Genomic DNA, 26059 nt, shown 5'->3' with positions numbered 1-26059 from the left:
AAAGGACCGAGGTCCAGCTACGATGGGGCTCCGCTCGGAATTTTTGCTGAAAGGCTAGTTTACGTGATCTGGTGGAAGAGGCGATGGTGGTTAATCCACCGAAAAGCGCAAAGCCAGTCAGGGTAACTAGGCGCCTTGGGGCCGAATTATCGGCACTATGCAACGCAGTCTTGGAGATCATTGGAGGAAGTGAGCAGGTGTGATATAGTAACGGTGCATGAACTGTGGAATGAGCGAGCTGGAGGGACGAGGGTTTGACCGCTACTTTTCGTGGTTTTAATAGCCACGAGGTAAAATACATGGCTGATGCATGGAGTCGGAGGCCTAGAATCATCCCTACGAGAGTTTGCATCCAATAGAAAGCTCAGTGAAGGCATCATTCAAGCCAAACTCGAGAAGACATGGCCGATGCTCAATGTGAAACCGGCAAGGCTGAAACGTAGGGGGCGGCCTTGTGAGAAAGGGTGGCCATCCGGACTAATAGGATATTCTGAACCTCAAATGACTTTTATGCCCCGAAGAGTAAACCCGTATGAGCTTAGAGCGGCGTCGCCCCCTCCCCCAAGCAGGACATGTCTTGGCATTTGACAACACCTAATTCTCACCCCGCCCGGGCATACGCCACTCTGCATTGCCACGGTATTATGGTTACACAAAGTTGAAGATTGAATTGTTCAGGCAGGATGGAGTCACTTTCGCGTGTTTCCTCCTTGATGGAACCCAGTAAGCATGAAAAATGGATCCCACATGGCTCCATTATACTGACCAACTTTCAGCACGGGACCTGACTGTTGAAGCGGTTCAGGCCATTGGATTATCAAAGGCGCTGAAAGGAGGAGGCTCGTCATCCCGCAGTATCCCTTTTGCGAAGCTGAAGGGACTTCTTGACAGCCGGAGTGACCGTGATATCCTCGAAGGTTTGAAGAGAGTGATTTCTGTAATGAGCTCCGCCTTATCCCACGAACGTGGAAAATGCAACTGAATCTTGTCTAGATGATCTATCAGAACAAACCATGTCTGCCATACTTCTCGTCTGTGGTCAAAAATGTCGCCAATCCCAATATTGAGATCAAGAAACTCGTCTACATCTACTTGCTTCACTACGCCGAGTCCGATCCGGACTTGGCGTTACTCTCGGTCAACGCGATTCAAAAATCCCTGACAGATCAGAACCCACAAGTTCGTGCTCTGGCCCTCCGGACAATGTCGGGAATGAGGGTTCCGGTCATCAGCCAAATTGTGTCTTTGGCCATCAAACGTGGTGCAGGTGATATGAGCCCGCACGTGAGGAAGGCAGCTGCACTGGCTATTCCGAAGTGCTACAGCCTTGACCCGAACACGCTGCCACAATTGCTGGAATACTTATCTACGCTACTCGGCGACAAGCAGTACTTTGTCGTTGGGCCTGCTGTGCAGACATTTCTACAACTATGTCCAGATCGCATGGACCTGATCCACAAACACTACCGGAGTCTTGTGAAAAAGCTTGTCGACATGGACGAGTGGAGCCAGCTTGCGACGCTGAGACTGCTTCTGACCTATAGTCGCCTCTGTTTCCCTCAGAAGATCCATAGAGTCACAAAAGTCAATAAGAAGGGCTTCTACGACGATGAACCAGACGATGAAGTCGAAACCGGCGAGGTAGTCCGCGCCCTGGACCCAGACCTGGAGCTACTCTTGAAAGCTTGTCAGAATCTTCTGCATAGCCGGAGCACCGCTGTGATCATTTCTGTAACCAGCTGTTTCCTGTACTTGGGCACGACAGAATATCTCAAACAGGCGGTGGGACCCTTGATTGGACTCCTGAATGGCGCTCCGGAGGTGGAGGAGATAGCTCTCTGCAATATTGTCATGGTATCACTGTCTGTGCCTCAACTCTTTGTCCCGTATACTTCGCACTTCCTGCTTCGGGCACAGGATTCGCCTCATATTTGGAAGCTGAAAATCGAACTGTTGACAATTGTCTTCCCACACGCGGCGTTGCATCTCAAATCGATTATACTGAGCGAGCTGGAGCATTTTTCTCACAGCTCAGACATTGAGCTGATCCAAGAGTCAGTCAAGGCAATAGGACGATGCGCACAGGCTGACCCGGACAACGCGCACCGATGCTTCCGGGTCCTGTTAAATCAGATATCGAGCTTTGACAATGTTCTGGTTTCTGAGGTTCTCACTGTGATTCGACACCTGATCCAGCAAGATCCAGCCTCTCACCGGAAGACAGTGGTAAGGCTGGCGCGGAACTTAGACAAAACAACCAGTCCAGAAGCTCGCGCGACCATCATCTGGTTGGTAGGCGAGTTCGCGAACCTCGACCCCGACAACAATATCGCACCGGATGTGCTTCGGATTCTAGCCAAGGGTTTTGCTGACGAGAGTGAGCCCGCCAAACAGCAGATCGTGCTTCTCGCCGCTAAAGTCTACCTCCTGTTCCTGCAAAACAAGACTGCGGAAAAATCCGTTGTCGCAGACACTACCACAGAGGAAGACGGTGGCGAAGGCTTTCAAGAACAACACTCGCCATCTTCGCCATCGTCTGACCACCCTGTCCCCAAATTGTGGAACTACATCCAACTCCTCGCACGCTATGACACGTCATACGATCTGCGCGACCGGGCACGGCTTTTCAAAGCACTCCTCGCCAACCCGGAGTCCACTCAACTGGCATCGCTCCTCTTGCTCGCGCCCAAGCCTGTCCCGCACGCGCCTTCGCCGTCACAGTCTCGCAAAGGCCTGCTGATCGGTAGCACAACGCTCGTATTGGGGAAAGATAATGCCGGCATCCTCGGACTCCCCGGCTACGAGGAACTACCGGAGTGGGTCCAGGAGGGACAAGAGCCAGACTCGAAGCTGAGAGATGCAGCCGATGGTGCCGACAAGGATGAATATATCTCTGTAACCGCTAGGACGGCGGCGGCGTCGACGGTTGCGGCAAGTCGAAGGCTGGATGACGCGGTCAGGGAGCAAGGCCTGGAGAACGTGGTCGCCGCAGGGTCATCCACCAAGCAGGCAAATGTAAAGCCGCGCACTTTGGATGATTGGCTTGCTGAAAGTGAGGATGAGGATGAGGACGAAGAGGAGACGGAAGAGGAGACCGAGAGCGAGGGGCACGACGATGAGGGCTCTACGGAAGAGGAGAGCGACGAGGGGGAAATGGAAGAAGATAGCGAGGATGAAAAGGCGGTGCGGAGAGGCCTCATCTCTGGGTAATGCAGCAATCGCAATCATCAATCATCACTCTTGTTGGATACCGGGTTTGCCCAACCATGGCCGGTGGGTACCAAGCCAAATCACAGACCGACCGTCTATAATCGTTAGTGAGCGTCCTTTCGTTGAGTCCGGTTCTCACTGGGCCCCTGGCCTTGCTGTCGCTTCTGAGCTGACACGGCGGGCACTCTATCTACCACAAACTCACATCTATCATAAAAGCATTGTCTTAGGTCTTTATCCAAGTAATTCCTGTGCGTAGAGGAAGGGGAAGGCTGGCAGGTTGGCAGAGGATACCTGATCTCGAGATTGGATCAAGTAACAGACCGTACAGCCTAATTTTCGCAGCGGAGAAAGGGGATTTGGCTCTCGCTCAGGATACAGCCAAGGCTTTCCCGTGGAAGGAGGCTGCATCAATGTTGACCTTTGTCCTCATTGGGCGGATTTTGGAAGCTCGCTCTCTCTCTCTCTCTCTCTCTCTCTCACACACACACACATACACACAAAGAATGTGCTAGGGATGACGATTTGACGACAATGATTATAGTGTTGGTACTACATACGGCTAGGGGTGATGGTGACGCTGCTCTCGGCGGTAACTGGACCGAAGCTATGCTTGGCTACTGCGCAGCACAGTGAGAGTCAGGCTTGCCAGCATTTTCGCGAGGACGTGTGGGTGAGCCGACAGCCGACTTCTTGATGATGATGATGCTCCTCTACCGTGGACTTACATGGCTGCCCAAAAGACAGGGCTAACCAATGGGTCGAGGTGCTGTACGAAGTGCTCGTACAGAGTACCTCATACCCTGTCGCAGACATCACAAAACGATGGCTTCGGGAAAGACGGAGAAGCAATTGATCCGGACGGTTAGAACCCAGCGGTGGATCCAGGAGGTACGTGGTGATTTGCTCGCGGGAGGTTCGGCCCGCTGCCATTCCCACAAGCTAACCGTGAGCTAAAGTTTGGCAGCTGGGGACCCTGCGGGAGGCTCCTTCCAAGCACAGTCTCTGCACGAACTCCATATTCCACATCAGAGCAGTGGATGACTTCCTACCATGGTCAATTCTACTGATATGCATGGTGCAGTCTTACCAGGTAGCTAGGCCGCGGTCGGGGAGCTATGTCTGGAGCCTTTGATGGCCACGCCAGCAAACCAGAACGAAATGAGCCTTCCTTCAAGCAAGGTTCTCTATCTGGACAGTTTATCGTTCCGCTTGATCCGAACACCATGCACCAACCAGAGCATTTCCTGCGTTGGACCTTGGTATCCTGTTCGTCAATCTCCCTAGTCTAAATGCAGACATCGCGTGATTTAGCCTAGATACGGGCTCATTGGTACTTTTCTCGGCAGGATGTATCCAATACTCCCGTTCCCACCATGCTTGTCTTTAGCTGCATACCGTAAGTCCGCCGCTTTCTGTCTATTCCGCTCGGTCAATAGTGGTCAAGCCGTTGCTCTGGTGGGTTTTTCTAGTAAAATGGGATATGCAAACGCTAAAGAAGACTCTGTGGAAACTAATTGCGCTCCCCGCAGGTCAAGTAGTAAACCCACCGATTCCTTCGAATTGCTGTAATGTCTGCACGGGTGACCGGTGCCGTCATGCGTGGAGCGGGCATCAAGTGGAATGCTCAGTTCATACCCTATTCCCGGTAGAGGCTTAAGGAGTACAGAGTATTGTTGACTTGGATGGTAGAGGACTCGATGATGAGGTGAGAAAGCGGGGTTCGTTGCATCGTTTATGGATACTTCATCCTCCGCACTACGTGATTCGACTTGTGAGTCATCAGATGATAGTGATATTTGCTGTCTCAATAATGTGGATTCTTTTCCTGATTAGATAGATAGCTCTCGCTTGAAACAGTTGGGCAAACGTTGTCTGATAGCAATGACAAACAAAGATGGCGTGGGAATGCCGCCCACGCCCACACATGTGAGGGACTGGCTTGCGGCACCATTGGCACTAGAGGAATGGATTGCGTCACTTTGCTTGAGTAGCATGGCTAGCAGATCGGAGTACCGTAACAAGGTGGGACCGAACGGTTTTTCAAGCCCGGTGAGCCCTTTCAGCATGTTTGAAGTAATCATGAAACTGCGAGATTGGATCAGCAGTAGGCTCGATGTACATCACTTCGCTAGAGACAGCGAGCGAATACGGGATTCGAGATCGAACTCCCCCCAGGGCTGATAACTAGTTCTGGCCTTGAGCAGCCGATGAAAGTGATGCCCTCACTGGCAATGCAATAATTCTATACACTGCTTCAAATGATTAACACTTCGTTCTGAATCCGAGCCTTCGCTGCCTTATTTGTTGCGCCAGCGCCATATTGTAAGGTAAACCAGTTTCAGGCCTAGACTTGGTGAGCGAAAAGGAGTGCAGGCTACGAGTAGTTGGGGCTCCACTTCAGCCGAATCGATCATCTCGGTTCGAAAGACCAGGTGAAACCATGGATGCGGTCAAGACTCAAGTCCTGCTAATACTCCGTATTTTGATCGCGATAAAAGCGTTCGATGGAAAGCCTTACCGGATGATGGAAAATGAAGCACAATCATGCCACCACTGACTCCGTAATTCCATTCGACATTGTTATCCAATTTTCGACTTTTCTGAGCCCGGGCAATGGGCGAACATCCCAGTTAGGAGCTCACTTCTCAGTTACCCACTTGAGGATGGTAGATACGCCAGGGAACAGGTCAATGTCTCGGTCAAGCTGGACGTGTTATTCCACTTCCAAATGCTTACAGTTTTGCACAGTCCATTAGCAATAGGAAGCAGAGTTCAGGCGTTCAGCCCCACGGTTCGTGACGCTTCGAACCTCCGACTCGGACCAGTAGTACTCGTAAGACTCGGTAGCAGGAGTTTTCCATGAGCTCCGGACGGCGTAGCATGCGGATGACACTACCTTGTCAACTCGTTCTTCGACACGGTGACGGTTAATGATCTTGCGGGAGCTCAAGGATTATTAGTTCAAGGGTCTCAAGTTGTAAGGCTTGCACAAGCATCTGGGGGCTGTTTCGAAAGACTTTCCGAGGCATACGACTCGCATAAGTTGTTAAGGACTGTGAAGCTGAGTGAATTAGATACAAGTTTTCAGCGGCCTGAAACGACAATGAAGATTGAATTTGCCAGTGGTCAGCGCGCTATCCAACCGCCTGAAAGACGGTGTCCGAAACAACCCTTGGAGAACGAGCTTTCTTCTGCTTACTGTAAAGCCCGAAGGGAACATACTCCTTCTTGCCGGGATTACTCGACTCCGAGAGCATGATTCTACGGTATGTGCATCGTACTGAAGCCCGTGTATCTCGCAAGAAGCGGTCCTTGTTGCGGGGTGTCCGTACTAGGGAGACCTTCGTAAGTTGTCGGAAGGACTAGAGCCTTGCTGTGCTTCTAGGCATCAGCAAGCACGTGTGGAGTGTCTCCTCCCTTAGTTGGAGGGGATCTCCGGATGCTATAGTGAACATATTCTATCATCAACGTCAGGCGTTCAGTCCGCTTCACGATCGCTATTCCGAGATCGGTGGCCTGTTTCATCAAGGAAGGAATAGAACATCATCTCGTAGGGAAAGCTAGCCTATGACTGCAATGCTAATTGTAGAGCCCCGTCGAGGGTTTAGGTATGACATGCTTGCGTGCACGAGGCTTCCTTCTCAGACGGACGATGAATCCTCCTGCCGGATGTGACAAACCAGGAGCCTCCCAGGAATTGACTCACTGATCCGTGGGTCTCCAGAGATAGTCGATATCTGCAATATAGACGGAAGGGACCGCTTCCCCGGGCGCGGAAGTCCTGACGGGTGTCCACCGTCCACGCAGACGTTATGTTTGGCTCAATCGCATTCAATCTTGCTTCTGAAACGTGGATGCTGGTTGATCAGTGATGTGTTCTGGAAAAGTGGGCTTCGTGGACGATGCCGCAGCAGTTCCTGAATGCCTAGAGTGGGTCGGTGCACGAGTCCTACAGAGGGACATATGCTTCTCCCTCCTTCTGGTCAGTTGGGACTGTGAAGATCGGGCGGCACCGTCGATCCTGCGAGTTTGAGGATGCCTGATGCTTTCCTACCTCCAGCGAGCGGGCTGTCGGTCGGTTCGGTTAAACCAGTCAGGCAACTATGGTGGCAGGCTGACCATCGTTGTGTTAGGTGAACTGGTGTTCGACACGCTTGGGTTGCAGTGAGGAACCTCATCCATCGTTAAGAACCGCGTTTTCTAAAGGTAAAGGCATACTCGGAACTTGCGAATTCAAGACCCTCAGCCCGGAACTATCAACAGATTTTGAAGGAATTCGAGGATAGGATTTGTCCGTGCGAGAGCCAAGGCGGCTTTGAAGTGATGTGTCACTCCTTCCGAATCTTATGGACGCCCTTGGGAGGCGGCAGTGATTTTCTAGTAGCTAGCAAAAGTATTATCCTGAAGGAGTAAGCACTGCAGGTGATATGGTTGTAGACAGGCTCGCGTGACACCTGGTCTGCTAGTCGAACCCTTTCTCCATAGGTTTGGTTGTTTCGACAAGAGTAATTCACTATGGAGCATGGAGCATGGAGCCACGGATGGGAAGAAGTAGGGCAGTTATTTCATTGGTATCGTAGCCTGACCTCCGGGCGAACATGTGTCAACCATCGGATTAGCAAGGCTTTGGTGGTGAGCGTGTAATAATAAGTAGATAGTGTGAGTTCTGTCCTCTGCCTCTGCATTATGATGCTGCATCACTGAAAGTCTCAACGACGCTCGGGTATTGTGTTCTTCTCCTTTTCTGTAGCTTTCCCATCTCCGCGACAACCTTTTCAGCAGTCACCTCTACATGCACCAGAATCTTCCCCAATTGGTTCAAAATCACACCAAAGGCAAAGCCCAATACTCGGTCCTGAACTCCATAACCCCCCGCTTTTGTTGTTCAAAAAGGCTCATTCGGTAACCGGCTGAAACATCGTAATTTTATGACTCAAAGTTGATGTGAGATTGTAACGAGAACGCTCAGATCCAAAATTAAAATCGTAAAAAGTAAAGGTCGTCATCGCATCGTGATAATGCTCAGAATGCAAAACAATCCAAAACAGCAACTGGGTATAGCAGGCATAAAGCCTATGAGTGGAATTGCTGTTAGCTGGCGGTGCCAACACCTTCTGTCGAGGTCTTCTGCCCTGCGCCAGCCGCGCCGGGGAGATGCTCGACGGTAATGGTGGCCTCTTGCAGGCAACGCTCGCATATCTTGTGATGACAATTGGGACACTCTTCAGTGCCTATGTTGAACCCCGTCTGGCATTCATGACAAGCGGCATCATTATTGTTTTCAGAGGGATCTAACGGGGCTGCCGAGGGCGCGGCCACATCGGTCTTGGTTGTCTTTGCTTTATCTTTCTTTGGTGGATAGCGAGAGCATTTGGTACACCGACGATGTTGACAACCCACACAGACTCTCTCATGGCCGAAGGTAGTTGAGCAATTATGGCATGTATACCTCACTCTCATTCGAATATTCTTGGCCACTCTTTCGTACGGGACTTTTGGTCTCATGTCCCAATCAGCTTCGCTTAGTTCGAGATTGTATTTGGCAAAGATTGCCTGGGCTTTATTGAAGCGCATCTCTGGCTCCGTCAATTGTCCGGTCTCTGAGGAGGGCTTGATTGGACGAAGTTGAACTGTTCCTTGGGTGGTGGCAGCGGGGATATCCTCGACATTATCATCTACTTCGATCCTTGGTGACCGTACGGGTGATTCGTCTCTGTCCATTGTTAGTCCCTGTCCACAAAATGGTCATGTTAAGTACATACGGTTTGGTGGCAGACGCGGACTCTGGTTTGGAAGTGACAGGTGCAGGTGCAGATGGAGATGATGCAGCGGGTGCGGCTATAGAGGTACTCGCAGCAGCAGCAGTAGGGGTGGCAGGTTTGTCTTTGAAGAAATCCTTAACTTTCTTCCATAATTTCTTCACGCTCTTCTTCTCCTTCTTAGGAGGTTGTTCCTGTTCAGTGGCCATTATTGGTGAGAAGGAATGGAACGCCTCGCTAATACCGGGTCATGGAGTGTGGGAGGTAATCAGATGAGGGCACGACGACAGGACCCAGGAGGAGGATCAGGTGGCTGTCCGAGCGAGCTATTGGTTGCGGGCGAATCCAGGGAATTGGGTGTGGTGAAGAAATGTCAGGTGCCAATTGGCGGTGGAAATCCGGAGGAGTGGACTGGAATGCTACTTGTCGGATAACGTGAGCCTGGTCCCAGGCAGGCGGACCATTGGAGCTTGGAGTTTGGGACGAACGGGCGACGAACACCGGGGACAAGCCCGAGATTTGGCTCTCTGGTGGATAATGGCGGCTAGAAGATTGATGAGGGAGGCTGTGGTGTGTCGTGGTATGTACTGCAAGTCTGTAACTCGGTGGTGGGAGGCAGAGGTTGACGGTGGGCCAATCCACTGGTCAAATAGCCACGGCAAAATCGCAGCCACCAGCTCCAGATTCCAAAGGACAGTCCAGTCCAGTCCAACCCGCAGGGCGATGGGAAGTTCCCTGGCAGCGTCGGAAACGACAGAAGGATCGACGGAGAGTCAAGGATCCCTAGGACTGAAGAAGAGGGAGAAGATGAGGAGATGAGGATAGGGAAGAATGATCGACACAAAAGGCCGTCGTGGAGACTAATAATATGAAAGGAAAGAGGAAATAGAAAGGCAAATAGAGTGTGTCGATGATGGGCTTGCGTGATGTGCCAGTGGGTTGTGTGGAGATAACTGGGAATGGGTAGACATTGACAGTGGGCACTGGACACTGGACAGACATCTATCTGATGATGCAGATTGCAGCAGACGAGACTCAGGATGTAAGTTACAGAATTTACAGTGCGAGTAGATCCAACCCGTGGCAACTTACCGTACTCGTTGCGAAAGCCCCAAGCACCACCTGGGCACCACTGGGCATGCCCCAGCCGAGTCAGTACAGTAGTCAAAGGCCAGAGGCCCGAGACTCGAGGGAGAAGAGAGGGGCAAGGGGAGACTGCGCGGCCCCCGTCGCACCGGCACTGGCACTGGCGCTGGCGCTAACTAGCACTCCCTGCCGGGGTTTCGGCCCTAGCTTTGGATCCCACCCACCAAAAGGACCAGGCGAAGGCTAACTCAGTCCCGAGGCACGTCCCTAGGGAGTTTGTTAGTTTGTTGACCAGGACGGATGCTGCTAGTGACAGCGCAGCCTAAAACCATGCCGTTCCTGGCGGGTGGATTCTGGAGACAGGCACCTCGTCCTGTTGAACTTGTACGGCTGGTGCTGCACATCTGATGCCCTTCCCTTACAATATCAATGGGGGAGATGGTCTGACTGCCGATACTAGTAGCAGCAAAAGCTAATGTCAATCAAAATGATTATGGGCACCATTCTACCAGGAGGGAGAAATGCAAGATTGATCGGCCGTTGTGTCAGTACCGAGTACGGACGGGGTACCGTCGAGTGCACCTTCGAGATCAAAGCCCAACCAACACCTGCACCAGGATCAGCACCAGCACCAGCACCAGCAGCTGCGCCTGGCAGTGGCACCGGACTGCATTGCAGTGCTGGGTAATACCGTGGCTTTGAGTATTCCTGAGCATGATCATGACGCTCAGGTGCACGCGAATGTTCGAGCACACACCCAAGCACAGCTCACTCTCTGCAACTTGTACCGCGTACCCAGAGGCGACTTGGAATCCCAGGGTTGTGGTAGGCCAGAAGCCAGGTGCACCGGCTTAGCTGAACCGCATCTCGGGCACTGCTCCCCTCGTTCTCCTCCACCTCGTCCTGCCAGTGCCTGCGCCAGGTTCATGCCTGCGCCATGCCCATGATTTCCACCAAAACAACCGTCCCTGCAGAGGGCTACTGCTCCGGGAACCCCATCACCACTTCCCCAACCAGTGCAGTCTCCCGTTGGTCGTCTAACCAGCGCCAGCAACCACCGCGTAGCTCCCACTAATGCCACCTATTCGTGGGGCGTCTCGTGCACCATGGCGTGAGCATAGTCAAAGCCGGCTACCCGTTCAATGACGAGGCACCGGAGTAGCGCTGGACGTACGCGTGCTCCGTACGACATCCTGGAGCTACCGACAGACAACCACCTCCTCGTACATTTGGAACATCTCTTTGCGTCGCCTAGCATGAGTCCACTGCCTTATCTCTGAGGGGCATCCCTTCAGAAAAGTTCCAAGTGACATGCTGGCGCGAATCAATTAGATTGCCATCCACGCGGGCATAGTTTAGCCATCGCCGTCAGCAGCACTGGCGCTGGCACTACTCCGTACCACTGCTACCGAGCACTAGTACTCCGTGTCATATTACCAGCTGATGGGCGTTTGCCCCTCAAACTGTCCGCTGTGCCCTTGTTTGGAAATCAGTGCGGAGCACCGCATGTGCTCAAATGTCCTTTATCTGGACGGAGCGTGTACCCCATAGGAACATCTCATATTACCGTGAGGCCTCAATCCACATGAACTGGTTCCATGTAGTCAAAGCTTCTTACAATTTGAACCCGTCTGCCGGATCAATGCACATGTTCTCCGTACTTGTAAGCGAGCAAGCAGAAGATGATTGTTGCCGAAAAAGAGCTGCTGAGCATTGACAATGCTCAACAGAAATCACCGATGATCTGAGTGTCATGTACGTCAAACATCCTTCATTCCCGGCAAGCCCGAAGAAATCCATGGAGGTGCTGCACTGGTTGGTGGCTCCTACCAAGGAATCGAAACACGTAAGGACGCAAGTCACGGGTGCTTGACTGCGGAACAGCCCCCGAACAGAAGAAACGAGAGACTCAGTATTACAGAGTAGTCCGAGTACGACTCGTGTACCTCTCACGCGTTAGCAGCTACGAGTACTCCGTACCTAGGTGGTATCGTGCGAAAAACCTATCATCCGTTGTCGCGTTATGATTGCGCCGCTGGCCGCTTTACTCACCCTCGGCTTACCTGCCGCTCCCTGACCGAGCCTGGAGCGCTACAGGAGTCCTGCCTGAGCCTTTTGGGTCTTTCTTGTACGCACTGAAGGGCCGGAATATGCAGAATGGGAAAATCGATATTCAGGTGATCTCATTTTGCCTCAACGCTCAGGATTGATTCTCGCAATCTTGGTTGATGGGGGAGACGGGCTGTCTGACCGACCAAGACAACCGGAACCTTCCACCATACAATGAGCAAATCTATCAAACTTCTCGCCCGGCGCATTTGTTGGCATACCACGAGTGTACACTTTGTTCACTCATACACGTAGCCCCCCGCTTGAGCATTTCGACCAATGAGTTAGTCGAAATCGGTGGTCTACCCTGGTCAAAGAACCTTGTTCGATTCTACCTCCGATGCGACGACACATATGGCAAGGAGGCTTTCTCATCTTGAACTTTGACCAGTATAAGCGACTCCACCAGCTCAGGAGTTACCATACAGATACCGTCGTCTTCAGCTGGAAGCCAGACATCACTGCTGCTGCTCAGACGTCGTTTGAGTTCATGTTCAAAACGTCGGCCGCACATTCACTCCCGATGGACTTCTTCTCCATTTCCGGACGTACGACTTTTCAGTGTAGGCAATCTATCAACATCCCTTCCTCATGTCACTCCCAGCCACAGGTGGAGGCACGATGATACCCTGAAGCTCAACAGCAAGAATCTCAATAGATTTCAAACTGCAATACGTTGGGATTCAATTCCAAAACCCTTTCAAGATGCCATTACTCTGACTCTGGAACTGGGCTACAGCTATTTATGGATCGATTCACTATGCATCGTTCAGGACAGTTGGCTTGATTGGGAGGCCGAAGCTGCGCAGATGTGCAACGTGTACAGTAATACGGTGCTGAACATATTCGCGGACTACTCAAGCGGAAGTCACATTGGCTTGTTCCATCAGCGTGACGTCTGCACAGCAATCGGTTTTGTTGCCCGTGCTAACTGGCCGCGAATGGCAAACAGCCTTTGGCATTGTGAGCTCTCATACGAAGAAACATATGAAGACAGACATCTATCGAGAAAGGAAAGCATTAGTGTCTTGCCTCCCATGGGTGGGTCGTGCAGGAAGAATTACTTCCGCCTGCAGTGGCCTACCTTGGACACGCAGACATCTTCTGGGTATGTCATCATGGGGCTGCTTCGGAAATGTTACTCGGGCAGGAACATGCAATTCGAGATGACTTTTGGGATCACAAACCCCTCGGTGATACGCTTTCAATCCGGCCGGCTCTCAACTCCAATGTGGCTCTCTTTGACACTACGAAAGAGCGCGCTCTCAGTGACTAGATCAGTGTCTGGAACGCGATCACTCGTCCATACAATTCATGCAACCTTACTTTCAACCAAGACAAGCTAATTGCATTTTCTGGCTTAGCTTCTAGGATGCGCGAATCGCTGAACTGGAAGGCCGAAGACTTTTTGGCCTGGCTCTGGAGACCTATCTTACTAGAAAGCCTTTGTTGGAGGCCTCCGCGTGTTATCGGAAGAAACAGTTCTACGGGACGTCTTCTGGTTGATGTCGCCCCGACTTGGTTTGGGACATCTATCAAAGGACAAATCCTACTCGAAAGCTATAACCGTCGACGGTTGGCTCAATACCAGACCCTGGCCGAGATAGTTGAGGCCAACGTATCTACTCCAGCAAAATCCTTCGGGAAAGCATCTTCGGGTCGTATCTTTATCAAATCATTCATTTGGGAGCTCTTCGGCAGTCTTTGATGCGAGAACAAGGCAAGGAAATGTTAAAGCCCTGGCGATGATGTCTTGTGGCCAGTTTTGGAGGGTTGGCTCCCTTGATACTAACGTTTATCTAGACATCTTACCGACTACTGACGACGAAGAGGAAATATCACATTTATTCTTTGCAGTGGTACGCGTTTCCGCTTCTGGAGTACGATTTCAGAACCAGCCATGTTATTAACGCCTTTACTTTGATGGTCTTCTTTTGAAGTTGACGGAAAGCGGAGAGGCTGAATATCGACGAGTTGGGACGGCCCGGTTCCCTTTCTGTAATATGGTCCACGGACCATGTCCATGACACAGGCTTTCGTACGGATGCTACGTGAACAAGCATACACAGAGTCTCAGATAATGGACGCTGCCGCTCAATCAGTTATTCAATACCATCTGATAAGAGAGCAGGACCCGGTAGGGGAAAGCTGGGCTGGAGATGCCGTGCAAGTTTGACCTGAAGCATTGACGTCCCTAATCAACAATGTTCCAAAGTGGGGACGAAAGGCAAAAAGCTTTTGGCCTACCACTGATCTCGATCTATCGCATGACGAAATATGGCGAAGCTCAGAATACACACAATTCGAATAGTATAGACAATGACTATACCTTCCTGCTTATCGACCTCAAACGTACTATATCAAACTCCGCAATCTAGTCAGACTCTTTGTACTCAGCGAGATTAAAGACGATATTTTATCTACCGAGGTTCGGCGGCGAAATGAAACAGTAACTCATTTAGCGGCTCGCCGCTTTGCTCATCTTCTGCTCATCTGGTGCTTCCTAGGCGATCCTTAAGCGCTCCATGGATAGTAGGCAAAGTGTACGGACTATCCACCCCACTTCCTCTCCGCTACGCAAGCCTGGTGCGTAGGCATTCCATCTCTTGCATCAAAACAGTCCAGGTAGGCCGAACAAGTCCGCCGCGGTCAAACCGGCAGTGGACTGGAGCGTTTCTGAAAACAGGTCTTCCATCTGCTCGTCATCCAGATGCAGAGCCGTATAAGGCAAGGACAATGTCGGGGACCCATACGCATCATTAATAAATGGAGTCTCGAGCCGCTGATCCGTGTCCGCTTCCACAGCATTGAAGTCATGTTGAATTGTTGCGAAAGGGGTTTCCGGATGCGAAAGCGCCGGATGATCTTCAACAAGATGCCGATACTCCTGCTGGACTGTTTTCCCATGCCTCATCTGATCTTGATCCTCGAAATCGTCGGTACTCGGTGTCACAGCGTAAGGACGGAGCCGGGAGACTCCTTGTCTGTGCTTTGCCAACTCGGCAAGGCTCTTGTTGATGGCAGAAACATCCTCCTCTTCGACGGCCTTAGAGTCCGTCCTATGAATGATAGTTCTCATTGCGTTGTCTGTGATGCACAGCTGTTTACCAGATATGGCCTCCAACTGCGCCCGCAGATCTCTCCACTGTTTGGGAAAGGTTCGTCAGCTTCTGGTCGAACTCGGAGAGTTTGAACTTACAAAGACTAAGATTACTGGGAAGTAGTGCCCCAGCCCTTGAAGTAGATGCAAAGAAACAAGGCTTCTTGCCCAGTGTGGATTGCTCGATGGGCGAGGATCAGCACTCAACATGAAGGCGTGTACTGAGCCCGCGATAAAGGCACAATATCCGATAAAAGTGGGAACTTTCGAAAAGTCTGGCGCCGTGCACAAGAACTCGCGCGCCATTTTAGCAAACAGATTTGCATTGAGGAGCGCGGTTCGAGCACATGTCTGGCTGAGTGTGCTAGACATTTGAATCTTCGCACCTTTGCCTGAGAGGCCTGGAACAGCCGACGAATGGAGGAAGATCATACAGAGATGGTAGATCGAGTTGACGAAGAACATGTTCCTTCGCAGTCTTTCCGGCTGGCAACTGATCACGGAATTGCGTGCCTTCAATTCCGTTGGTACGCTGCTGTAAAAATCCTCCAATCTGCGGTCATGCTCGAACAGTGTCGTCATATAGCCGGTAGTGGCACCGTACCATTGTTGTCGAACTAGATCCCGTATTGCACCCCTAGTCGAAGTTCAGCGCCCTTCGAACGGACAGCATAGGGACGACTTACCACAGAACGAACGCGCGTACACATAAGGAGGCGCAATTTCGGCCCATCACCTCATCCCAAGTGAACCAGTCATTTGGATCAACATTTGGCGCCAGGGTTTCGTCGATGGCACTTAGCTCCTCCAGATACGCTTCAATCCCTCCATGTTGCGGCGTGAGGAAAAGGGGGAAAGACTCTGAACATCTTGCTTCGTCATGCAAGCTGGCCTTAATCCAACAGGCCTGACGCAGCCTGTGAAAACATCGGAGACTCTTCAACTCAGTGGGATCAGTGCTACTGCGTGAGAGCACTCTTTTCTTCATCATACGTAGCGAGTGACGGGTCACACCTATTTCGAATTAGCATGGAGGTAAGGCGTGGCTGCATATGACTTCGAGGCGACGGTCCGTTTCAGTGCTTTACGTTGCGGATGACTTACTCAGGTAGAATGCTGACCTTTCAGTCTCCCCAACAGCCCACCAATAGAACCCTAATACCTCGCTGGCCCGGATAGTGTCAAGTGAGGGTCGGTCGGCGGTAGACAAAGTCAGCCTGCTCGCTTCTTCAGCCCATAATCGTCCTTGATCATCGCGAAGAGTTATGGAAGCAGTAGCGCCGATGCTATTGTGCGGATGACCTTTGAGTAAGCTGACGGGGTGAGCGTGGAAGTTTCAGTAGCGTCGCATATTCAAAACTATTTAATGACTTTGTCGTCGCAAGCGCGACCATGGTGGCTGAGCAACTTACAGAGATACCACCGCCAAAATACTTAGCAAGACGTGGTCAGAAACATTACCCGCCCGGTAGTCTTCAATGAGCAGCTCTCGTTGAAAGATCAGCGAAGCCGGGAAGTGGCGGGTGAGGAATATCTCGATCATGGCCAAGCCCACTTCATGGTCTGGAAGTAGACTGCACACCGCATGCGTCGCATGCCTTGGGGTAGAGCGCCCTAGTGGCTTCCCATTAAAGCTGGCAGCTTCCTATGCCATCGTTTTAGTCGGAATCTCGAGGAGTGGTACGAAGCGAGCATCCTGCGTGAACTCACTACCAGGTGCCTCACACTATGCTCGGTCTGTGGAGGCGAAAAGATCGTAGAAGGGAGACTTCTTTCGGCGGTGATTTCGACGGTGTACTCGTCTCTAGCATCGACTGTACCACTTTCGACGCAAGTGCTTCGGTTCTTCACCTCGTCGAGATTTTGCTTGGTGGAGGCGACAAGTCTTCGACGAGGCGGCTCAGGATAGTGGCAGTGAAACTGGCGACGAGAACATCGCGAACATATCGGTATAGTTCTTGAGCATCGTATCTGGTTGTCTGTGTCAGCATCCGTTCCAAGGCTTCGTGACTTTGTTCACCTTCTGGCAGCGACAATGCTCGCAAGCTGTCGGCGACATCTTCATTGGAATGTCCTGCATCGTGAGACTCAAGAGGCGATAGCCGATACAGTCGAGTTTCTGTTCATTTGAAGTTCATCCGTGAGCATCAATGAGATTACGGAAATAGACGGCCTGGGCGCATGGTGGACATCTGGCCACATACTTGTTAGAAGTGGACACTGGAGGACTTGTGCCCCAGGACCGTCGGCTGCAATATGTCCTCTCTCAGAGCTGGTTAACTTGGACTTTGTCCCTGGCAACCTCCTGTCGCTGTGGGCTGGCACGTGCTTCTCAACTAAGCGTCGACTGTTCCGATCAAAGAGTATTACTCTGTTTTGGAGAAATCTGATGTATACCCAATAGTGGTGGTCGACTCCTCAAGTCTGGGACGTTCTATATCATGATTCTGCTCGCGAGGCAAGATGAAAGGTACGTGGGCCCGTCACGGATGTAAGAGCGAAGTGTTCCGCTTTTCTGGGGATAAGAGACGTCCACCGCACCATTCTTACCCACGGGGACGGAAAGCGGGGGGAAAGATTCCAAGGGAGAGAAAAGCTAATCAACCATAACGAGTGGTATGTACGAGGAAGACTACGATTGTACGATGCTGTGCGAGGACTTCGGAGATTAGGTCGCTTGGGGTGCAACTCGGCCGACTGAATAGGCATTTGCGGTAGGAGACTCTATCACTTCCCTTGGCAGGCTTCAGATCTATCAGAAATCCCAGACACCCTCGAGCACGTCTGTGTGTGCTATCCAAATAAGAGCATTTTGGCCCTCCCCTTTCTTGAGCTCGGCAGTCTGGCGGATGATCTCTCTAGCCGCCTCTTCGTCTTCATGGAAGGTGTTTGTTTTGACCACCGACACTCCGGTCCCGTATGGAGCTTCTGGATAATGCACAAAATGGTGGCAGTGGAAGCAGTCACCCCCTAGGAATGCCCATTTCGTCTCGCCGGCTTTGGTCTTCATTCTTGCTAGCGCTCCTATATTGCCAAGGCAATGTCCCGGAGCATCGACGATCCAGAAACTACCATCCCCAAAGAAGTCGAGAGCATTTTTATACGGACCAAGCGGGCGCCATTTTTCAGGAGCTTCGGACGGCGAGGGAAACTCCTCGATGGGAAGGTCAGAGTTCTTGGGGTCCCAAATACGGCCATCGAATGTACTGTCTGGCTCTGTAGGCCAGGAGGGAGTAGAGTACTCGAAACAGCCCTTCCCACAGAAAAGTTTGGCGTTTGGATGGTAGTCTTTGGCTGGGAAAATGTGATCCCAATGGCCGTGACTGGCGAAGCTTAATTGACGTGAAGGTCTCCTGGCTAAGAATCTCTTACCTGACAATAATATACTTCACCTCGTTGGGGTCGTCGCCTAAGGACTTCACATCTTCGGCAGGGCTTCTCTCCGCCGGTTCGGTATTGAAAACTTTGATCTGAACGTTCTGGATGCGTGGCGGATACATTGTCAAATCCTGCGATAGAGGCATCAGCAGCTATTTCGCGGACAGACCACGGGACAGATGCCGTACATGCGAAACTCCCAGGTCGAACCACATCTTCGTATTTGTCGGCGCATGCGTTATATAAAATCTCCACGAGGTCATTCGTACTGTCCCTCTGAGACCCTTGATCGCCAGAGATGCTTTCGAGGTCATGTATGCCGACTCGAACGGAATAACCTGAACATATGCATCTTCTGACTTTGCTGCCGGCAATGGCGAAGTAGCTTTGTAGGACATGTCGAAATCGCTGATGGAAGACAATACAAGGGGTCTCACAAATTTGCATACAATTTTCACCAAGTGTCTCATGCCGACTACTTTAAAGATCTCTGCCAGCTTCTCTAGCTCGTTCTCGATTCAGACCGTCAGCCGGATTCGACCCCTCGGGTCGTCCAAAGATCCACGTCAAGCTGGAGGACCCACTCCGGCCCGACTCCAACGCCTCCTTCTCAGCCGTGACCGTACTGTATGTACGGCGTACGATGAACATTGTCGTGCGCAGCATGTCAATCTCAGCGGTGTCGAGACCGAGATTTCCAAATATGGTCTAATTCTTTGGGACGGTGATTCCTTAAAAGAAAACTGAGCTCAGAGTACAACCGCACAACCAGCATTTCCTCCTCCAGCATCATCTACCACGAGGCCTCAAACTCTGCACCACGTTCAAAAGAGACAATGGGTCCTCGATACCCTCTTGAAATACCTGCCGGCTCCCCTTTTCCAGTGCAGAACATTCCCTATGGGGTCTTCAGTACACCTGACGGTGTAGGCCTGGGCGTCAGTCTAGTCCTGAAATGTTGAATCCTGGTACTTTACTGAACCTTCTGGTGTAGTCTAAAAAAAGAGCTGGCGTAGCCGTCGGCTCCTATGTATTAGAGCTTGACCTCCTTGTGAAGGCCGGCCTTTTTGACAGTTGTGGCGTAGACAACAAGTTGGACGGTGTCTTCCTACAAGTAAGTACAAAAGCATATTCGTTGATGTCGACTTCTCACTCGTACTGACTGAAATCTACAATCTAGCCAAATTTGAATTCTTTTGCGACGTTCCTGACGACAGAGCGCGGACACATTCGTGCCGCCATTATCAAACATCTCACTACCCAGTCTTCCCCCCTATTTGAGAACAAAGAGCTCAATGATCGAGCTTTCATCCCTCTGGAGCAGGTGCAGATGCACCTTCCCATGTCAATAACCGATTATACAGACTTTTTCAGTTCGTTGGTCCATGCGGAAAACGTGAGTCCCAAGAAACGTATCATACTGACTAGGTCCTGACCGGCAGATAGGGCTGTCGCAGCCTAAATATTCCTATCCCTCAAGCCTTCTGGGAATATCCAATGGCTTATAATGGACGTATAGGCTCAGTTGCGATCTCTGGGACGGACGTCGTTCGCCCGCATGGGTTCTTCAAGCCTCGGAGCTCGGACAAGACGGCCCTCCACCCATCAGAGCTCCTCGACTTCGAGATTGAAATGGGGGCCTTCGTCTCCAAACCAGTGAACATGGGTGAGAAGGTCTCTGCCATGACAGCATCAGAGCACATTTTCGGCTACGTCCTACTGAACGACTGGTCAGCGCGAGATATTCAAGGCTACGAAATGAGTCCTTTTGGTCCATTCCATTCTAAAAGTTTCCTTACCAGCATCTCGCCATGGGTAGTGACACTTGATGCCTTGAGAGGGAGCCCTACAGAACCGCCTCCCACCCATGCTTCGATAGTCAGTCCCACGCTGGACTTGGACCGAAAGGATCACGGTCTTTTCGACGTTGACTTGAGCGCCCGTGTATCACGTAGGAACATCAACTGTCCTCGGGGTCCTTTGCACTAACATCTACCCAGGCAAAGGCGGAGAGGTCGTAGAGCTTGCTCGTTGTAAAATGGCGGATGGCTACTGGACGCCCTATCAGCATGTCGCTTACCAGTCCTCCTCGGGCTGTGGGCTCCACACGGGAGATCTCCTGGGTACCGGCACGTTTTCATCTCCGGTATGCGAGCGAGTCCGGGGCAAAGTTGATGTTTGACAGAGCAGCTAACATTGCGATTGCAGGATATGAGAAGCGCCCAAGGGCCTGATGAAAAATCTTTCATGACTTTTGGTTGTTTAATGGAAGCTCACATCGTAGGCCATAAGTTGCCGGATGTCGACGGTCGTCCGTTTACGTTTCTGGAAGATGGTGACCGGCTCACAATCGATGGTTGGTTTAGGACACCAGATGGGAGCAAAGCTGGGTTCGGTGGTGTCACTGGGCTGGTTCTACCACCCATTGCAATTAGCTGAAGTTTCTAAGTTCCCACTTTTACCACTCATCTGCTACTGTTCAACTGGAGATCATCCAAGAAGGGCTCAGCACAAGCAAACATTTGAAAGTCCGAACTCAACACACAGTGCCACATGCTTTAGAGTGAATGACACGTCTTTCAATGGCGATCTAATCCTCGTCGAATTTCAGGATCTTTGAGGGATACCAAGTGAATGCATTCTTTCGCGTGTACCTGTAATAGAACTCGGGGTTTGCAAGTTAGCGCCCACCGTGTCGCAATGCTCCAGTTGCGCGAGGTAGACATCAAAGGGCTAGAAAATGCGACACTACTAGACGCGGAGCAGTCACATGTCTCAAGTTCGGAGGACGTCTCGATTCCCCTCCGGTCCGGGGGTCCGAGGGTCCGAGTGGGTGTCGTTCGCTCGTGCAGATAGATACAAGTCAGCGACAGTACACAAGCCCTCGATTCTCTCAAGACCACGGTCAAGCTCATGTGAGGACCATGATGCAGATGTCGTACCCACACTTCCGAGGCTTCGTACCCGGTACACGGCGCAGTATTCGACCATGCCACTAAAAGTCGGACCGGTCTCCCTTGGTCGTGTAACTTCCCCATCATGTTGTTGTAGTCTAGACCCTTCTCTACAAAAAGACTCTGGAAGCAGGGCTGCTCAAGGCACGAGTCAAGCAATCATCGGTCTTGTCTCTTCTGGTACATGGAGGGTCAGATTCAACGCATTCAAGCAGACCCAACGTCGATGGAGAACAAGCCTACGAAAGGAGAAATCGGCCACGAGGCTCTTGATCCCAACATCAGAGACGATCATGGTGACCCCCATCGGGCTGCCCTCGAAGACCTGGACCACGAGCAGAAAGTTGGCCTGTCGACGTGGATAGCTATCTTCTTCCTGGGCTTCACCGCTCACCCATCTATCAGCTTCTCCATAAACACCGTTTTTGCTGTCCTGGGCCCGATAGGACTGGACCTCGAGGATTCGACAGCGAATGTCAGCTGGATGGCATCGGGGTGGTCTCTGTCTGCCAGTGTTGCATTCACACTTGCCGGCCAAATGAGTGATGTGTTTGGACGACGACACACTTTACTCTTCGGCCAGTGCCTGTTGATCCTCGGACACATCATCGGGGCAAGCTCCCAATCGATCAATCAAAGTATTGCCGCTATGGTCATCTTGGGCTCTGGGACTGGGGTTGCCTTTGTGTGAGTACAAGCCCGGAATTGCGAACATTTGTGCACCATACCTGACAAGATATTCGTCGCAGAACATATCCTGGTATTTCGGAGCTGCTTCCGAATAGATACCGTTCGTTAGGTCTAGCATCAACCGAGTTTCAAATTCTTCCTACTAGCGCCTTCGGTCCATTGATGGCCAAAGCCTTGACTCGCAATGCTTCCTGGAGGTGGATCTACATTCTTGGGGCCATAACCGGTGTCATTGCGCTTACCGGAACCGCTATCTTCTACACTCCGCCTAACAAGCCGTTCCGGGACCGCAGCAGACGTGACATCCTGGGCGAGCTTGATTACTTCGGTATCTTGCTCTATACTGCCGGCACGACCTTGTTTCTTCTCGGCCTCGGCTGGGGAGGCACATCGTATCCTTGGGCCAGTGCGCACGTCTTGGCACCACTGATCCTAGGCATCATTGTCTTCAGTACCACATTTCTCTGGGACTTTTACGGGCCTGTTGCGCGACCCATCTTTCCTAGACGGCTTTTCGCTAAATTTCGAGAGTTTACTTCCCTCCTTGTGGTGATCTTTGTCACAGGGCTCGTCTTCATCTCGATCAACACTTTGATCCCCGAAGAAATCAGCTTTGTGTTCACCAACGACTCCATAAAAGCTGGAGTGTACAACATCCCAGCGGACCTGTGCGGTGCCCTCGGCGGCACAGTGCTCGGTGGATTGGTATTCAAGATCGAGCACGTCCATTGGCAAATTATGACTGCAGTTGCCATACAGTCGACTTTCTCTGCGTTAATGGCCCTAATAAGACCAGATCGCATCGCTATGGGCATTGTCTTTCAGGCACTGACCAACATTCCCTTTGGCTGGATCTTGATAGCCTGCTATGTCACTTGTGGGCTGCACATTCCTCAACGGGATATTGGTCTTGCCTATGGTTTGATCGGCGGTGTACGGTTCTTGGGAGGCGCAGTGGGTACAGCCATCTTCACAACTGTTGTGAACAATCGCTCAGCGACGACTGTGCCTCAGCGGGTGATTGCAGCTGTTGTACCTTTGGGTTACCCCAGGGACAAAGTGCCAGGTCTCGTGCGTGCCCTGGCTTCAGGCTCATCCCTCGGACTCCAAAATGTCCCGTCACAAGTTGTCGAGGCTGCCTCGCAAGCCGTTCGTTGGGGGTATTCAGACGCATTCAGGGTCGCCTGGCTTGTCTCCATACCGTTCGGTGTTGCAGCCTTTGTGGTTTCAATATTTGTGAAAGACCCGTCATTGTACTTTACCAAGCACACGGCAGTCAGATTGACGAAAGAAAGGCTTGGTCGGAACACAATTGCGCCTGACGAAGATGTGGGAATCAAGGGTCATGCGGCGCATGAAGAAGTTACTCAAATTTGAGTATTCTGCTGATGTAAGACTGTCCGGGTTATGTTGGAAATCTATTCTAAAGCCCAGCCAGTGAGCATGGGGCGGCAAATCCTTCCGTCAGTCCTTGTTCCTGGCCTTTGAATGATGCATAACCATCAGTAGACCGGGCTCAAGATGCTTTAAATGGACTGCGATCTTTGTCGTTCACATCGATCGCCCACTCAAAATGTGATCCTATCCAGACGAAATAAATCACCAACCTGGAACCTTCTCACTGTGTCTGTACTGGTACTGGCGGGCTTGCTCATGATTTGCGTATAGCCTCCCTTAAAGCTCTCTGCCCATTTTGTTTGCTCGATCAGATTACGCCTATCAACAGACGACATCGCGCCTCGTTTGTCACTGCCGTAGGACAACAAGCAAATGCGGCTGATCTGATGGCTGCGACTGTGCAATCATCCACAAGTCCGAGGTAAGTCAGCTAACTAACCCTTCGCCAAGGGGCTTCCGGACCATAATATGGTTTGGTGGAATCGTAGCAACCTAAGGGCAGGCAATCTGGTAAGTCTCCTGACGCCTGTCTGAAACAGATGCCGAGATAAGGGGAAGATTTAGCCCATTACTGGGAGGCCAGATTAGGCCCACGGTGTGTGCTTAGAGGCATGCTCGAGGAGCACTCAGTGATGCTCAGGTAGTGGCCCAGGTAACGCCCAGGTTAGCGCCGCTTCCGCTCACCCTCGATGATCAGACCATACATGGCAATAGGTTTTTCATTCTCGAAGAATTTAGGTAGTGTGGTGCAAAAAACGTTATGATTAGCCGCTGGCCACTTTACTCACCCTCGCTCACCTGCTGCTCCCTGACCGATCTCCAATCGCTCCCTGAGGTCGACCTAAGCACTTCGTCTTCTTTCTTCCTCTTCATTCAGAACACCAACTTTCGTCATCTTTAGACAATAGGACCCGTTTAGGATGCCGGGGGACCCCAACCCGCCACCCTCTTTTAATGCGCTCGAACTGCTTAGTTGGGCGCCTCTTGTGCTGCGCTTTTTTGTGGCAATGATAAATCTCTGCCCACTTCGTTGGAAGGCCCGCGAGAAGTCAGCTTTGTGTTCCGACGTAAGGACGTCGCCTCTCGCTCTCCCCTTCTGCTTAGTAGTTGCCCACCTATTAAGGATAGCCTTGGGGATCAGCTAGAGAACGATGGTAGAATAGTTGTTAGGTATCCCTATACATCGTCTAAAACTGAAAGCTTACAGAGAATGTGTTTCTCATGCGTGCACTGTGCGACTTACAGTACTTAAATACGCTCCATCACGTGAGACACTTGGTCAGTTATCAGGAGCTGTTCGTGACACCATCACGCCCACCGTAGCCTCGCTCAAGTTTAATTGAGGTTGCCTGTCGTTCGTAATTGAGACTTTACTGTTGACATGCGTGGGTTCAATGAAGGGGCCCTAGGAAATCGCCCCTATCCTCCGTGTAGACGATCGATTTAGTATTCGCACTGACGTGCTGGAACCAAAGATAAATTTCAGTAAGTCAAGGGTCCGGTGTCAATGGTGCTGTGCATCCCCGCGTAGTCCAAGGCGACTGGCATTGGGCGAAGGATTCGTGGTCGATCTCCTGATCGGTATTAAAATATTCGATGTCAACTGGCAGCAAATAGTCGCCGCCATGATTCTCTGCCTTGGACCTGGAGAAGAACGACAGGGATAATTGATGCCATCCACCCTGATCTCGAGTTCGAATTGAAGGTCAATTTCAGGTGAAAGAGGTAGCGTAATCAGCCGGGACTGGGTCAATAGGGTCCGTTATAGCTATTCTTTGCGCAAGACCCTCTCATAATCAACCAGGGCAAGCTGAGATATTCCAAAATGTCGGATGAAAACACATGAAAAGAGCGCTTCGCATGCGTCCAACGAATAGCTGGGCAGTTAGCTCTGAACAACTTTAAGCTCGGGGCCATGTGGCTTCATCCCGGGTTCCTGGTGACTAGAGAAAAGCCGACAGTGCTAATTCATGACTGACCTTCAATCACAGCCATACCATCATCCAGAGTATCTTGGATAAAGTGTTTACGGGCATCCGAGCCCAAGGTCTTGTTGGTCACTGATAACCATCACGATTCCCGGACCTCTACCTGAACAGGGAACCCAGTAGGTGGAATTGACGTATGAGCAGCGATACCAGATAGCTGAGGAGCCATCATAGCGCCCCTGAGCAGTATGTTCGTGACCTCAAAGAACGGCCTGAGATTGCCGCTCACCTTGAATGGAGATGTAGACAGACCGAGGCATTTTGGACGATGGAGATATCGTGACGTCACAAAACAGTCCTCCTGAAAGAACTAAAATTTTCTATATAATATAAAGATAAACAAACTCAGTTCACATTCAAACAGGTCGCTTAGCTCAGTTGGTT

General features: G+C 51.3%; 7 protein-coding genes across 7 annotated transcripts; 4 read left to right on the top strand and 3 right to left on the bottom strand.

Moving 5' to 3' along the window:
• Positions 1-736: 736 nt before the first annotated feature.
• A1O9_11057 (uncharacterized protein) lies at positions 737-3210 on the top strand (the record flags this gene model as incomplete). The annotated part of the gene is made up of 2 exons (XM_013400284.1): positions 737-937; positions 994-3210. The coding sequence occupies 2 exons, from the start codon at positions 737-739 to the stop codon at positions 3208-3210; spliced, it is 2418 nt and encodes an 805-aa protein (XP_013255738.1).
• Positions 3211-8304: 5094 nt separating this feature from the next.
• Positions 8305-9181, bottom strand: A1O9_11056 (uncharacterized protein; the record flags this gene model as incomplete). The annotated part of the gene is made up of 2 exons (XM_013400283.1): positions 8305-8926; positions 8976-9181. 2 exons carry the CDS (start codon positions 9179-9181, stop codon positions 8305-8307), a joined length of 828 nt encoding a protein of 275 aa, XP_013255737.1.
• A 3513-nt stretch (positions 9182-12694) lies between these two features.
• On the top strand, positions 12695-13845 carry A1O9_11055 (uncharacterized protein). The gene is made up of 2 exons (XM_013400282.1): positions 12695-13398; positions 13444-13845. The coding sequence occupies exons 1-2, from the start codon at positions 12977-12979 to the stop codon at positions 13511-13513; spliced, it is 492 nt and encodes a 163-aa protein (XP_013255736.1). The 5' UTR covers positions 12695-12976; the 3' UTR covers positions 13514-13845.
• Positions 13846-14778: 933 nt separating this feature from the next.
• On the bottom strand, positions 14779-17347 carry A1O9_11054 (uncharacterized protein; the record flags this gene model as incomplete). Its single annotated transcript, XM_013400281.1, has 7 exons — positions 14779-15312; positions 15367-15904; positions 15954-16281; positions 16372-16580; positions 16680-16912; positions 16978-17238; positions 17288-17347. 7 exons carry the CDS (start codon positions 17345-17347, stop codon positions 14779-14781), a joined length of 2163 nt encoding a protein of 720 aa, XP_013255735.1.
• A 675-nt stretch (positions 17348-18022) lies between these two features.
• A1O9_11053 (uncharacterized protein) lies at positions 18023-18767 on the bottom strand (the record flags this gene model as incomplete). The annotated part of the gene is made up of 2 exons (XM_013400280.1): positions 18023-18599; positions 18640-18767. The coding sequence occupies 2 exons, from the start codon at positions 18765-18767 to the stop codon at positions 18023-18025; spliced, it is 705 nt and encodes a 234-aa protein (XP_013255734.1).
• Positions 18768-19481: 714 nt separating this feature from the next.
• On the top strand, positions 19482-21084 carry A1O9_11052 (uncharacterized protein; the record flags this gene model as incomplete). The annotated part of the gene is made up of 6 exons (XM_013400279.1): positions 19482-19583; positions 19640-19759; positions 19826-20041; positions 20092-20596; positions 20646-20791; positions 20854-21084. The coding sequence occupies 6 exons, from the start codon at positions 19482-19484 to the stop codon at positions 21082-21084; spliced, it is 1320 nt and encodes a 439-aa protein (XP_013255733.1).
• A 699-nt stretch (positions 21085-21783) lies between these two features.
• A1O9_11051 (uncharacterized protein) lies at positions 21784-23666 on the top strand (the record flags this gene model as incomplete). Its single annotated transcript, XM_013400278.1, has 2 exons — positions 21784-22286; positions 22349-23666. 2 exons carry the CDS (start codon positions 21784-21786, stop codon positions 23664-23666), a joined length of 1821 nt encoding a protein of 606 aa, XP_013255732.1.
• Between the last annotated feature and the right edge of the window lie 2393 nt (positions 23667-26059).

Source organism: Exophiala aquamarina, assembly GCF_000709125.1.
Source record: "Exophiala aquamarina CBS 119918 chromosome Unknown aczIA-supercont1.15, whole genome shotgun sequence".
NCBI lineage: Eukaryota > Fungi > Ascomycota > Eurotiomycetes > Chaetothyriales > Herpotrichiellaceae > Exophiala > Exophiala aquamarina.
This window is presented reverse-complemented; position numbering and strand designations above follow the sequence as displayed.